This window comes from Zingiber officinale, chromosome 6B, assembly GCF_018446385.1.
Source record: "Zingiber officinale cultivar Zhangliang chromosome 6B, Zo_v1.1, whole genome shotgun sequence".
Classification (NCBI taxonomy): domain Eukaryota; kingdom Viridiplantae; phylum Streptophyta; class Magnoliopsida; order Zingiberales; family Zingiberaceae; genus Zingiber; species Zingiber officinale.
The window spans coordinates 85,958,142-85,970,247 of record NC_055996.1 but is presented as its reverse complement, the minus strand read 5'-3'; the positions used below and the strand labels follow the sequence as shown (position 1 = coordinate 85,970,247).

The 12,106-nt window shown below is 38.4% G+C and overlaps 1 protein-coding gene across 1 annotated transcript; it reads right to left on the bottom strand.

The window, feature by feature from the left end:
* Positions 1-928: 928 nt before the first annotated feature.
* Positions 929-8,474, bottom strand: LOC121992945 (receptor-like protein 3). The gene is made up of 2 exons (XM_042547589.1): positions 8,123-8,474; positions 929-2,188 (listed from the first exon to the last, which is right to left on the bottom strand). Exons 1-2 carry the CDS (start codon positions 8,445-8,447, stop codon positions 2,184-2,186), a joined length of 330 nt encoding a protein of 109 aa, XP_042403523.1. The 5' UTR covers positions 8,448-8,474; the 3' UTR covers positions 929-2,183.
* Positions 8,475-12,106: the final 3,632 nt, after the last annotated feature.

Here is a 12,106-nt window from a genome sequence, read left to right as displayed (position 1 = left end):
TGACAACACAGAAGGTGTTGAAATCGATTGGGCAATCAATTGAGGGTATTTTCACGATAACACACAAAAGTTTGGAATAGATTGAGGGCAATCGATTAATTAAATGCTTCCTAATCGATTGGTATGACTTACCAATCAATTAGGCGTTCGAAAAAGAGTTGTTCTGTAGGTATTTGAACGGTCGTCTGACGTGACAATCGATTAGGTGTAAGTCTAATCGATTAGAAAGTGTCAAGGTAACACTAGAAAAGAGGTTTCACGAAGATTTGAAGCAAGTTTTGTTTCAGCCAGTTCTTGGGTGTTTAGAGAAGAAGTGCTACTACATTTTCCATGATCCAAAGGCAATCCAAAGTAAGAAAAGAGAAAGAAACTCAAAGTTTCTCATTGTAAACCCTAAAAGCCATTCTTGATTGTATTTTATGTTTGTGTTCTTATTTTCTTGCTGTATTTTAGTACTTGAGCTTGTACAAGGCATCTCCACCTCCAGGAAGGAGGTTTTCATAGTTTATTTGTGAAGTGAGGAGTGAACTCTTGGATTAATCATCTTAAAAAGGTGTCTATCAAGCAAAACAAAAATGTTAGTATTATTTCAAGTTTTCTACTATAAATTAAGATCAAAGAAGCGAACACAACTATTCAATTCTCTACCTCTCTACCTGTTCTAACATGATTAAGTTATTCTAAAATTGCTTTCTCTTAACTCAATATGGTATAGCCATCATTAATCATGAAAAAAATTATACTTGGTTCTAAATATTCTTACATTCATATAACCGATTAATTAATTGTGTGAATATATTTTGCATCATTCATTGTCAAAAAAATAGTTGGTGTTGACAATCATCTTTCAACATTTTAGTTGGTGATTAAAGTTTAATGTAAAAAAAAAAATTATACAAGCCACCGAAAAGATATAATGATCCTTGAGTAATAAATTTCATTGATATTTGATTTTTCTCTAAACATTTCTTGAACAAACATAACTCATTATCCTTCTCATAATATATCAATAGTACATGCATGAACTTTTCATAACTAACTAGTATGAGATCTATTCATTCTTATCTTAATTGCTACCCAAACCTTGTTATAAATTTTGTCTATCATTTGAAAATAAAAATTCCTCCATTCCTTCTTGAACAATAAGATGATAAACACACCCCATAGTCCAGTAACATATCCTGCAAAGCTGCCAAGGTAAAGTGGTAATAACTGACATCTATTATTCTGATACCCTTCAATTGTCAAATTATGTCTATTATAATTAGAACAATTCTTCTGGATGACATCTCCGCACAGATAGGCATTTCCTTTATAAATTGATGCATCTTCTAGTGTCTGAAGTTGATTTCCTGAAGGAATCTGTCCTGATAAATTGTTGTAAGAAAGGTTCAAATGACTTAAAGCAGTCAATGTTGTCAAACTTTGAGGAATAACATCAGATAAATTGTTGAATGACAAATCCAAAGTTTCCAATGATATCATCCCACCAATAGTATATGGAATCTTGCCTCTTAAATTGTTCCTCGACAAATTCAATGTTTGAAGCCCTGCTAAAGATCCCACTGTTATAGGAATCTCACCAATAAGACTATTATTTGAAAGATCTATACTCTTCACCAAATAAAGAATGGATGAAAAAATATATTCATCTCCCTTGGTGACAATTGATATACTATCACTTCCTCCGAATAGAATAAAATCAACTTCTCTTTCAGTTGAAACTTTCTGAACCATTGTTCTCGTTCTGGATGTTATTGCATTGAAATTGCCAAAGGAATATGGTATTTCTCCTGATAAATTATTATTGGCAAGATCAACAATTTGAAGATCATTTAATTCTCCAAGATTTGCAGGAATAATGCCAGAAAAATCATTTGATCTTAATCTTAGAATAGTCAGATTTTGCAAGCTTTGTCCAATCCACGTCGGTATACTTTCTGAAAATTTATTATCGGCAAGATCAAGAACAACTAACCCACTGCAATTTTGCAACGACAATGGAAGATGCCCACCAAGATTATTATTGTTTAAATGCAAAGACCGTAGGCCAATCAAGTTTCCAAGGGACTCCGGAATCTCCCCGCTGAGCTTGTTGTTTCCCAAATGAACAAAATAAAGCCTCGCAGCTGCTTCTTGCCAACACTTGGGAATCTCGCCAGATAATTGATTGTTGGATAAATTCAAGCTACCAAGTTGTTTCAAATTACAAATATAAGACGGTATGCTCCCATTGATCTGATTATTTGACGACATTAACTGAAATCCTCTCCAAAATGAATTAAAATAAAAAGATGAGTTGAGTTGAGTTGAGACCTTTGATGGTAATGCTGAAAAGTTATTGAAAGATAGGTCTAGAGCCAAGATTTGAGGTGGCCAACGAGGAATAACACCTTCCAGTTTATTATAGCTTAGAACCAAAACATCAAGTCTTGTCATGCCCTCTAAGGATGAGGGCAAAGTGCCAAAAAGTTTGTTATGAGAAAGATCAATAAACCCAAAGGTGGCAAATGAAATATTCCAAAACCAACTAGGCACGTTGTCCTCGATGCTTGTATTCGACAAACTTAACTCTATCATGGATTTTTGTGAGCGAAGCCATTGTGGAAACCTAGGACCCACTATACAAGAGGCTAAATCAATCAATTCTAGTTGAAAAGGAGGGACCCAGTCATAGTCTAATGAAACTGTAATTTGAGAGTTTTCCCTTAAGATTAAACTTTTTAAGTTGGTTAGGTTTGCAAGATGAGGTTCTGAGAGGATGCTCACTAAAGAGTTCTGAGAGAGATCTAGATCGGGTAACTTGGAAAGTTTCCCAATCTCAATAGGTATGGAACCCGAAAGTGAATTAACACGAAGGTCGAGCATTGTTAGACTAGTCAATTTACCAATTTCAGCAGGTATGGGACCCGAAAGTGAATTCCAAGAAAGGTCGAGACTTGTTAGACTAGTCAAGTTACAAATTTCAACAGGTATGAGATCCGAAAATGAATTCCAAGAAAGGTCCAGGCTTGTTAGACTAGTCAATGTTGAAATTGGTAAGTATTTTGGTAGAGCTCTTGAGGAGAAATAGATAGTTTTTCTTGATACTTAAACTTTTGATTACAAAGCCTTTATATAGACTTGAAAGAAACTTAGGGGGCAAGTAACCTAGCAACTTAGGGGGCAAGTAACCTTAGAAACTTAGGGGGCAAGTAACCTTAGTGATGAGTAAACTTAAGTGATAACACATTAACTTTAACACTCCCCCTTAATGTGTTGTCGGATTCCAAGTTTGGCTCGGAGCTGTTGAAATCTTTCTCTCGGAAGTGCTTTTGTGAAGATGTCAGATAATTGCTCCTCAGATCGACAGAACTCAAGTTGAATTTCTTTATCTTCAATTGCCTGTCGAATGAAATGATGCTTGAGTGCTATATGTCGAGTTCGGTTGTGGTGAACTGGGTTCTTAGCCATAGCGATTGCAGATTTGTTGTCGCAGTATAGCACGGTTCCTTCAATCTGATGGTGACCGAGATCAGCCAAGATTTTTCGAAGCCAAATTGCTTGTGAAGTGGCTACTGATGCTGAGATGTACTCGGCTTCCGCAGACGATTGTGCAACACTTTGTTGTTTCTTGGATACCCATGAGAATATTGCTGAACCAAAGGAGAAACAGTACCCCGAAGTGCTTTTCATGTCATCTAAGGATCCACCAAGATCACTGTCACAATATCCGACAAGATTAAGTGCGTGATTCTTCTGAAAGCTTAGACCGAGGTCAGTTGTCCCTTGAACATATCGTAAGACCCGCTTTGCTGCACCGAGATGAAAATGGCTCGGACTCTGCATAAATCTTGAAAGTAGACTTGCAGCATACATGAGATCAGGTCTAGTTGCTGTGAGATATAACAAATTACCAATGAGGCTACGGTAATAAGTGACATCCGCTGCTTTTCCTCCATCTTCTTTCTTCAATTTCTCCCCCATAATGAGTGGTGTAGAGACGGGATTGCATCCCAACATGTTGAATTTCTTTAAAATCGTTTCTGCATACATCTTTTGGCAAATAAAGACTGTCTCTTCTTCTTGGTAGATCTCCATGCCTAAAAAATGTTGAAGTAGACCCATATCGCTCATTTCGTACTTTTGAGTCATGTCATCTTTGAACTCTTCGATCATCTTTTTGTTGCTTCCAGTGAAAATCAGATCATCAACATACAAAGTGACTATAAGAACATCGATACCTTGACGTTTGACATACAAGGTTGCTTCACTCTTGCTCTTCTTGAATCCTGTTTGGTTGAAGTAGTTGTCGATCTCACTGTACCAAGCGCGAGGAGATTGTTTAAGTCCATATAGCGCTTTCTTAAGTTTGTAGACTTTTCCTTCTTTTCCTTTGAGGATGAAACCCTGAGGTTGATCTACATACACTTCTTCCTTCAATTCACCATTGAGAAATGCTGACTTGACATCAAGCTGATAAAGTTTCCACCCTTTGCTGGCGGCGAATGCAATTATAGCTCGGATTGTGTCTAGCCGAGCTACTGGGGCAAACGTCTCCCCGTAGTCAATTCCAGGCTGTTGAGAATATCCTTTGGCCACAAGTCTTGCTTTGTGCTTTTGAATGGATCCGTCTGGGTTGTGCTTTACTTTGTAGATCCATTTAACACCTATAACTTCTTTGTCTCTTGGTTTATCGACGAGCTACCATGTCTGATTTTTTTCAATTACACGAACTTCCTCCTCCATCGCTTTTTTCCATGGTTCTTCTTTGATTGCTTCAGCAAAGTTCTCAGGCTCAATTGAGCAATAATTGCATGTAGCATATATATCGCTCAATGATCTGTACCTTTTTGGAGTTGCGCTTGGGGATGAGGAGTTTGATGAAGTTGGATCAGTTGAGCTTTCTTCGTTGGGTTGAGATGAGCTTGAATCTGGTGTGCTTGGCTCAATTTCATCTTCTTTGTCAGTACTGATCAGAATGTCTTTCTTTTCAACTTTGTTTTCTTCCCAATTCCATAAAGCATTTTCATCAACTTGAACATCTCGGCTAATAATAACTTGACCCAGCTGTAGGTTAAATAGTCTATAACCTTTGCTCATGGTGTTGTAGCCGACAAAAATACATCTTTCGCTAGATTCGTCAAGTTTGCTTCGTTTCTGTTTTGGAATTTGAGAATAGCAAATGCTTCCGAATACCTTGAGATGGTTCACCGATGGTCTTCTACCACTCCATGCTTCAAACGGAGTCTTGTTTGGTATGGCTGTGGTTGGGCATCGATTAGATAAATAAACGGCTGTGTAGACTGCTTCAGCCCAGAAGATTTTGGGTAAACCTTTCTCGTGCATCATTGATTTTGCCATTTCAACGATTGTCTGGTTTTTCCTCTCGGTAACACCATTTTGTTGAGGGGTGTACCTTACCGTTAGTTGCCTTTCTACTCCTTCATCTTCACAAAAATTGTGAAATTCTTTAGAAGTGTATTCTTTGCCTCTGTCACTTCTTAAGGTTTTGATGAAGCATCCACTCTGTTTTTCGACGAGACTCTTAAACTTCTTGAATATCATGAATACTTCGGACTTCTGCCTCATGAAATAGACCCAAGTCATACGAGTGTGATCGTCGATGAAAAGAATGAAATACCTATTCTGAGCATGAGAAAGGGTGTCCATCGGCCCGCAGACGTCGGTGTGGATAAGTTCCAACTTTTCTTTAGCTCTCCATGATACTCCTTTTGGGAAAGGTAATCGATGTTGCTTTCCAAACGCGCATCCTTCGCATACATGTTGCTTTCCTTCTATGTGAGGAAGTCCTGAGGTAGAAGCTTGATGAGCTTTTAGGTCGGCATAATTGATGTTGAGAGCGAAGCTTCGATTGACCATTTTGATCTTTGTGAACACCTTTGACTTATCTCTCCTGTCAAATATAACACATTCATTGTTATCGAAGCAGAGCTTGTACCCATTTTCCACCAATTGTCTGAGGCTGAGTAAATTTTGACTCAAGCTCGGCACACACAAGACATTGTTGATGCAACTCGGTCCTTCCTTCGTCTCGATGGCGATTTTCCCAAGTCCTTTTGACTTTGTTTGCTCTCCGTTTCCAAACTGAACAGGAGCATTGATGCTAATGTCGAGTTCAGAGAAAATTTCTGAGATCGGCGTCATATGGTTGCTACATCCGCTGTCCAGCAACCATTTTCCTTGCTCCTTGTTGGTGGCCGTGTGACATACATAGAATGTTCCATGTGTCTCCTCAGCTGTTTGATTTTCTCCAACCTGATTTGCCTGATAAGTGTTACTATTTCGGCAATCTTTGGCGAGATGACCAAATCGATTGCATATTTTGCATCTCGATTGACCTTTGAACCAACAGTCCTTCTCGGAGTGATTTGGCTTATTGCAATTGCTGCAATTCGATGAGTTGTCTTTTCCTTTTCCTTTTGAGATACGTCCACCTCGTCCTCTTGATTTCCATCCAAATCGTGATTGGCCTTCTCGTTCGTTGTTACCAATTTTGAGCTTTGATTGGAATGCACCCTCTATTGGCTTCTCAGAATGTCTGGACAATCTTTGCTCGAACGATTTTAGGGACGCCATCACTTCTTGAACGGTGAGTGTTGTTAGGTCCTTTGTTTCTTCAATGACGGCAATAATGGGATCATATTTCTCAGGAAGACAGATGAGAATTTTGCGTACCAGCCTTTGATCTGTAATGTCTTCACCATGAGATTTCATTATATTGACCAGATCAAAGATTCTGGTTGAGAATTCCATGAGTGTTTCTTTCTCCTGCATCTTGGCATTTTCGAAATCCTTGAGTAGTGATTGGAGCTTAATCGCTCTTACTTTCACATCTCCTTGAAATTCGCTCTGCAAGATCTCCCACGCATCTTTAGCCGTGTTGGCTCGCATGATTCTGGGAAATATAGCCTTAGTGACTGCTCTTTGAAGGATTGAGAGAGCACTTGCGTCGGCTTGTCGAGACTTCTCTAATTTCTTCAGACCGGCCTCATTGAGGGCAGTGGCTTCCTCGGGCTCTTGTACTCCATTCTCCACAATCTCCCATTGGTTAAGAGATCGAAAGATGGTCTTCATCTTCACGTACCAGAAATCATAGTCTTCGCCATTAAACTCTGGAATGAGATGGTTGATGTTTGTTAAACTCGAGCTGGCCATGGATTTGGATTGGTAGAACCTGGACGCTCTGATACCAACTGTTGAAATTGGTAAGTATTTTGGTAGAGCTCTTGAGGAGAAATAGATAGTTTTTCTTGATACTTAAACTTTTGATTACAAAGCCTTTATATAGACTTGAAAGAAACTTAGGGGGCAAGTAACCTAGAAACTTAGGGGGCAAGTAACCTTAGAAACTTAGGGGGCAAGTAACCTTAGTGATGAGTAAACTTAAGTGATAACACATTAACTTTAACAGTCAAGTTACCAATTTCAATAGGTATGGGACCCGAAAGTTAATTCCGAAAAAGGTTGAGACTTATTAGACTAGTCAAGTTTCCAATGCTTGTGGGTATAGAACCGGTAAGATTATTTCCACCAAGGTATAGTTCTCTTAGACGAGACAATGTCGCAATTTCTATGGGTATGGGACCAAAAAGAGAATTTCCATCAAAATAAAGAGTTGACAGTTTGGTGAGGTTACATAACCAATTAGGAATAGTGGAGTTGAAGTCATTGTAACGAATTTCAAGAATTAAGAGAGAAGTGAGGTTGAGATGAGAACTAAACGAAGAGGGAATGTGATTAAGATTACAGTCGAACAAATAGAGTTCTCGTAGGGAAGGGAGCATGTTGACCACCGACAACCAACTTTGAGAGACTGTGCTGAGATTCACAAACGTAAGGTCGAGGAACCTCAAAGAAGAGAGACCAGAGAGCCAATCCAAAGGAGAGCCAATTGGAATAGCATCCATTGTTGACTGCAGTCCAAGATGATAAAGGCTCGACAGATTGCCAAGTTGAGATGGAATCACTCCAGAAAAATTGGACCCATAAAGCTCAAGATACTTGAGCTTCTGAAAAGAACCAATAAAATGTGGGATTGGAGTGCCTTCGAAGTCGTTCCCACTTAGATCCAACCGCTCTAACCGAGTCAGGTTCAACAAAGAAGGACTCAGTATCTCACCTCGCAGAGCCGTATGGACGTTTGGATTTTCAAGGTTGAGCTCCACGACATGCAGCTGGCCTTGGAACAAAGTTGCGTTGCTGGCCTTGCTACTTCTGCATACGACGCCGCTCCATTTGCAGCAGTCTATTCGTGGAGACCACGAGGCCAAACGGTTGGAAGGATCTTTGACGTTGGCTTTGAAGGCGAGCAGGGCGTCCTGCTCGACTTCTGAGCAGCCTCTTGTAGGCGTTGCTACTGCTGCTTCTTTGAAAGAAAAGGCAAGGCTCATAAGCCCACAAAGCATCAAAGAGAAGTAGAACGAGTGCGGAAGCACAGCCTTCATCGAATCTGGTAATTAAACTGCTTGCTGCTGTCCTTGAAGGGGATTGCAATTAACAGCCTACTGTTTAATATATATAGAAGTGCACCTGATTCAATGTTTTCTATTGATTATTCTTTCAAGTCGGTCGTCTTTTTCCAAGTCTTCCCTTGTGGTCCTCTTCCTGTCTTTTGAATTAAACCGAGACAAAGATGATTAATTGACTGAATAGACCAGATTAATTTCATAATAATTTTTCTCTTCTTTAAAAGTCAAAGCTTTAAAAATTTACTAGACTTAAAATTTAAAGCGTTAATATTTTTAATTGTAGGTCAAGTGAAATGATATCACCTTAAAGACATCGATTTTAAGTTTATCTGAGAAAGTGTGTCTCTATTAAAAAATATTTTGATAGCTAACAATAGTAAATTGGCAATCGATAAAACTAAGTTAATAATAATAATAATAATAATGATAATGGTGTCTTATACAAGTGAAATTAATTTTAAAAATATAAATGGAATAAAATTCACGTTCTCATACTGTAAACTATTCACTTCAAACAAACTGGATTTGATGTCATGGTGGAATCACCATAGACAATAATTATGTAATTAATAGAGATACGAAGTGGACTTAGCCTCATAATTCAATTATTAGAGAGGACGTTTGAGTGAGCGTAAAAAATGCAGTGAATAATTATTGATTCTATTGATTTACGTATGAATATCAAAATCACTATCGAATTCGTTGTTAGCATCAGAAGGTTACTCCACCGGTAAATAGAAAGCAATCTCAACATAAAGAGATAATGTGGCAAAGAGATAATGATATATGTGGCAGAGGAGATTGCTAGTAGCCATCATCTTGCTGTATTTTAACTCTTGGATTACATGTCGTGGAATCTAATCCATTTCCCCTACTTTTGCTTTATGTTATTTCATTTTTGCTTTATGATACTTTTGCTTTACGTTATTTCACTTTTGCTTTATGATACTTTTGCTTTATATTATTTCACTTTGCTTTATGATATTCCCTACTTTTACTTGACATCACAAGTGTACTATTTTCCACTTGCAAAATCTTTGGGGGCAGAATTCGTCAAATATTTTTCTTTAAAATTATTCACTGTAATATCCTGCTTGCTGTATTGAAAATGGCCTAATATTGACCTCAGTTTCTTAGTTCGGCATCGGCGCATGTATGTGTTAGGTCTTGAACGAGCTTATACTTGTAGTCATTTTACAATTGTTAGCACTATTAGGAATTGTCGTCGGAAGGATGCAAACTAATATTGGATATCGTCGAGACGAGTGTTTAACACTATCTCCGTAAAACGAGATTATTCTACTACATGTGCTTACGGATAGCAACAATTCGTTTCCCAAGATATAACGACGTTATCTCAAAATAGCAGCACTTCAAATTTCGAGACCGACGAACCTTCTCATAAATTTTTTGGACTCCGAATGCAGAAGATGGAATGAATGAATTGATTTGCTTTTCTCTTATACTGTTTTTCTATATTTTTTCCAACATCTGCAGGGTTCTATTTATAGAGATAAAGAGGTGAGGTATCTTTTGGTGAGGATTCATTTGAACCGTTTAATCTAGAGGATTGTATCTTTTCAGATAGCCCTTGATCTGAGCCTTCAGATCTGAAGGGTTGTAACTCTTTAAATCGTCTTTTAATCTCAGTCGTCAGATTAACTCATTCAATCTGACACTTCAGATTAGGTTTGGTCGCCAATTGTCAGATTGCGACTCTTCGTGATCAACACTCTAGATTGTGTCACTTATGATCCATCACCCTCTTTTATCCAACTTACAGCAAACTTTAAACCCTATAGCAAACTTTAAACCCTACAGAAATAAATCTAACCTACAGCAAACTTTAAACCCTAACTTAAAACTAGCCAACTTAACAATTAACCAAGCACAAATTAAACACAAATTAAGCTTCAACAAGGTAATGAAATGTTAGATTACTTGCTAAAACATAACAAACATCAACGAAATTTGTTCTAATTACTTCTAAAACAGTAATAAAAGGAACTAAAATGATAAACCGTTCCAATCTCACAATCAATCTACCAAACTTCACACTCTTGCCGTTACACAAGAGGCCGGAGACAAGAACACCCAACTCTGGTCATCAGTGGAGAGTCTCAGCATCGTATCAGCTTGAGAATTGCTCAGCAACACCGGTGGAACGCCTCCAGCGAGCTAGAAACAACCCTAAACCTATGAATGGCCGAAAATCTGGAAATCTGCAATTCGAATCTCTGGATCTGAATGGAAGCTGTGGATTACAGATGATCGCCGGTGAAGCTCAGGAACACTGAAGGAACACCGCCAAATGTCGCTGATGGGAGGAGAAGCACAGATCTTAGGGAACACCCAACAAATCTGGTGAAACAAAGTATCACCGGAAGTATAATTCCGTCGGAGGGAACATCCGTCGATGGCTCCAGATGATCGGGATGAAGCTGCCTTGAAGCTCTACACTGATGATGTCACCTGAGAGGATGATCGGAGGTGGAAAACGGGGTCAGAACTCGTAGGAGATGCCCGCGGGACGCGAAGCTCAGCGCGAAGGAGATCGACGAAGGAAGCTACTATAGCTTCTCGTATTAATCAGATCTCAAATCTGATCGGACGGTTGGGATGCTTCGGAGCTCAATCAACGGTGAAAGATCACCTAAAATCCTATCCGAATGTATTGATCTTGATCAAGGGTCTGGATCTACTCTCGCTTTGGTCGGATGGACCAGATCTTCAATGGATGGTTCAGATCTATCCAATCTTTGATGAACGGTAAATAATGCTCCGCAGATTGATCTTCTCGTTTAAACTCCGATTCGAGCACAAATTCGGTTCGAATAGATCCAAATCCAAGATCCCTTGATGCCTACAAAATAAGAATCAAATATTAGCATCAAATAACACAAAAATAAGATAATTTGCAATTAAATCCAAGAATAAAGACAATGCATGAAATGTGATGCAAATATAGGTTTTATCTATGAACATAACATCAAACCATGCATGTATGAATCAAAATACTACAGTAAAATCATGGTTATCACCCCTCTCCTTGCTCGGCACTGACGTAATATGTGTTGCAGGTCAGAGCAGAATCTGCAGACGATCAACGAGAGCGTCACATCCCAGCTTTCCATCTCATCGACTTTCGGACAGGATCAACTTGAATTTCTGGCGTTCGGGTGATAAAGTAACCGTATCGTTTGTTAGAAAAATGGTAACTGGATTTGGTTTATCTAAGGATATAAATATGGGATATTGTAATTAATGCTTCATAAGTAATTTTCTTTCTAAACAGAAGTTGTGTTATTAACTGAAAATTGATATGAAATGCTTATTGTACTTTATAACTGATGAAGCACTCTCATGAACTGCTTTAGATTAATGAGGTCTTTATATATCAATCTTGTTGGAAATTGTGTAATTTTCAGGACAAAAATGCTTGATCAAGATGATAATATTTCCTTGTACAGGATATCTATCGAGGTGATTCAGGGGAATAATAGAAAAGTCGAATTACAACAAGGTGGTGGCACATTCAAATCTACTGAATGGAGGAATCTTAGAGTTGGTGATATTGTGAAGGTGGAGAAAGATAACTTCGTTCCTGCTGATCTTGTTGTGCTTTCTTCAAGTTA

What these genes read in the sequence shown, in the direction of transcription:
- LOC121992945 (XM_042547589.1), bottom strand. Translation starts at nt 8,447, where the DNA reads ATGAAGGCTGTGCTTCCGCACTCGTTCTACTTCTCTTTGATGCTTTGT.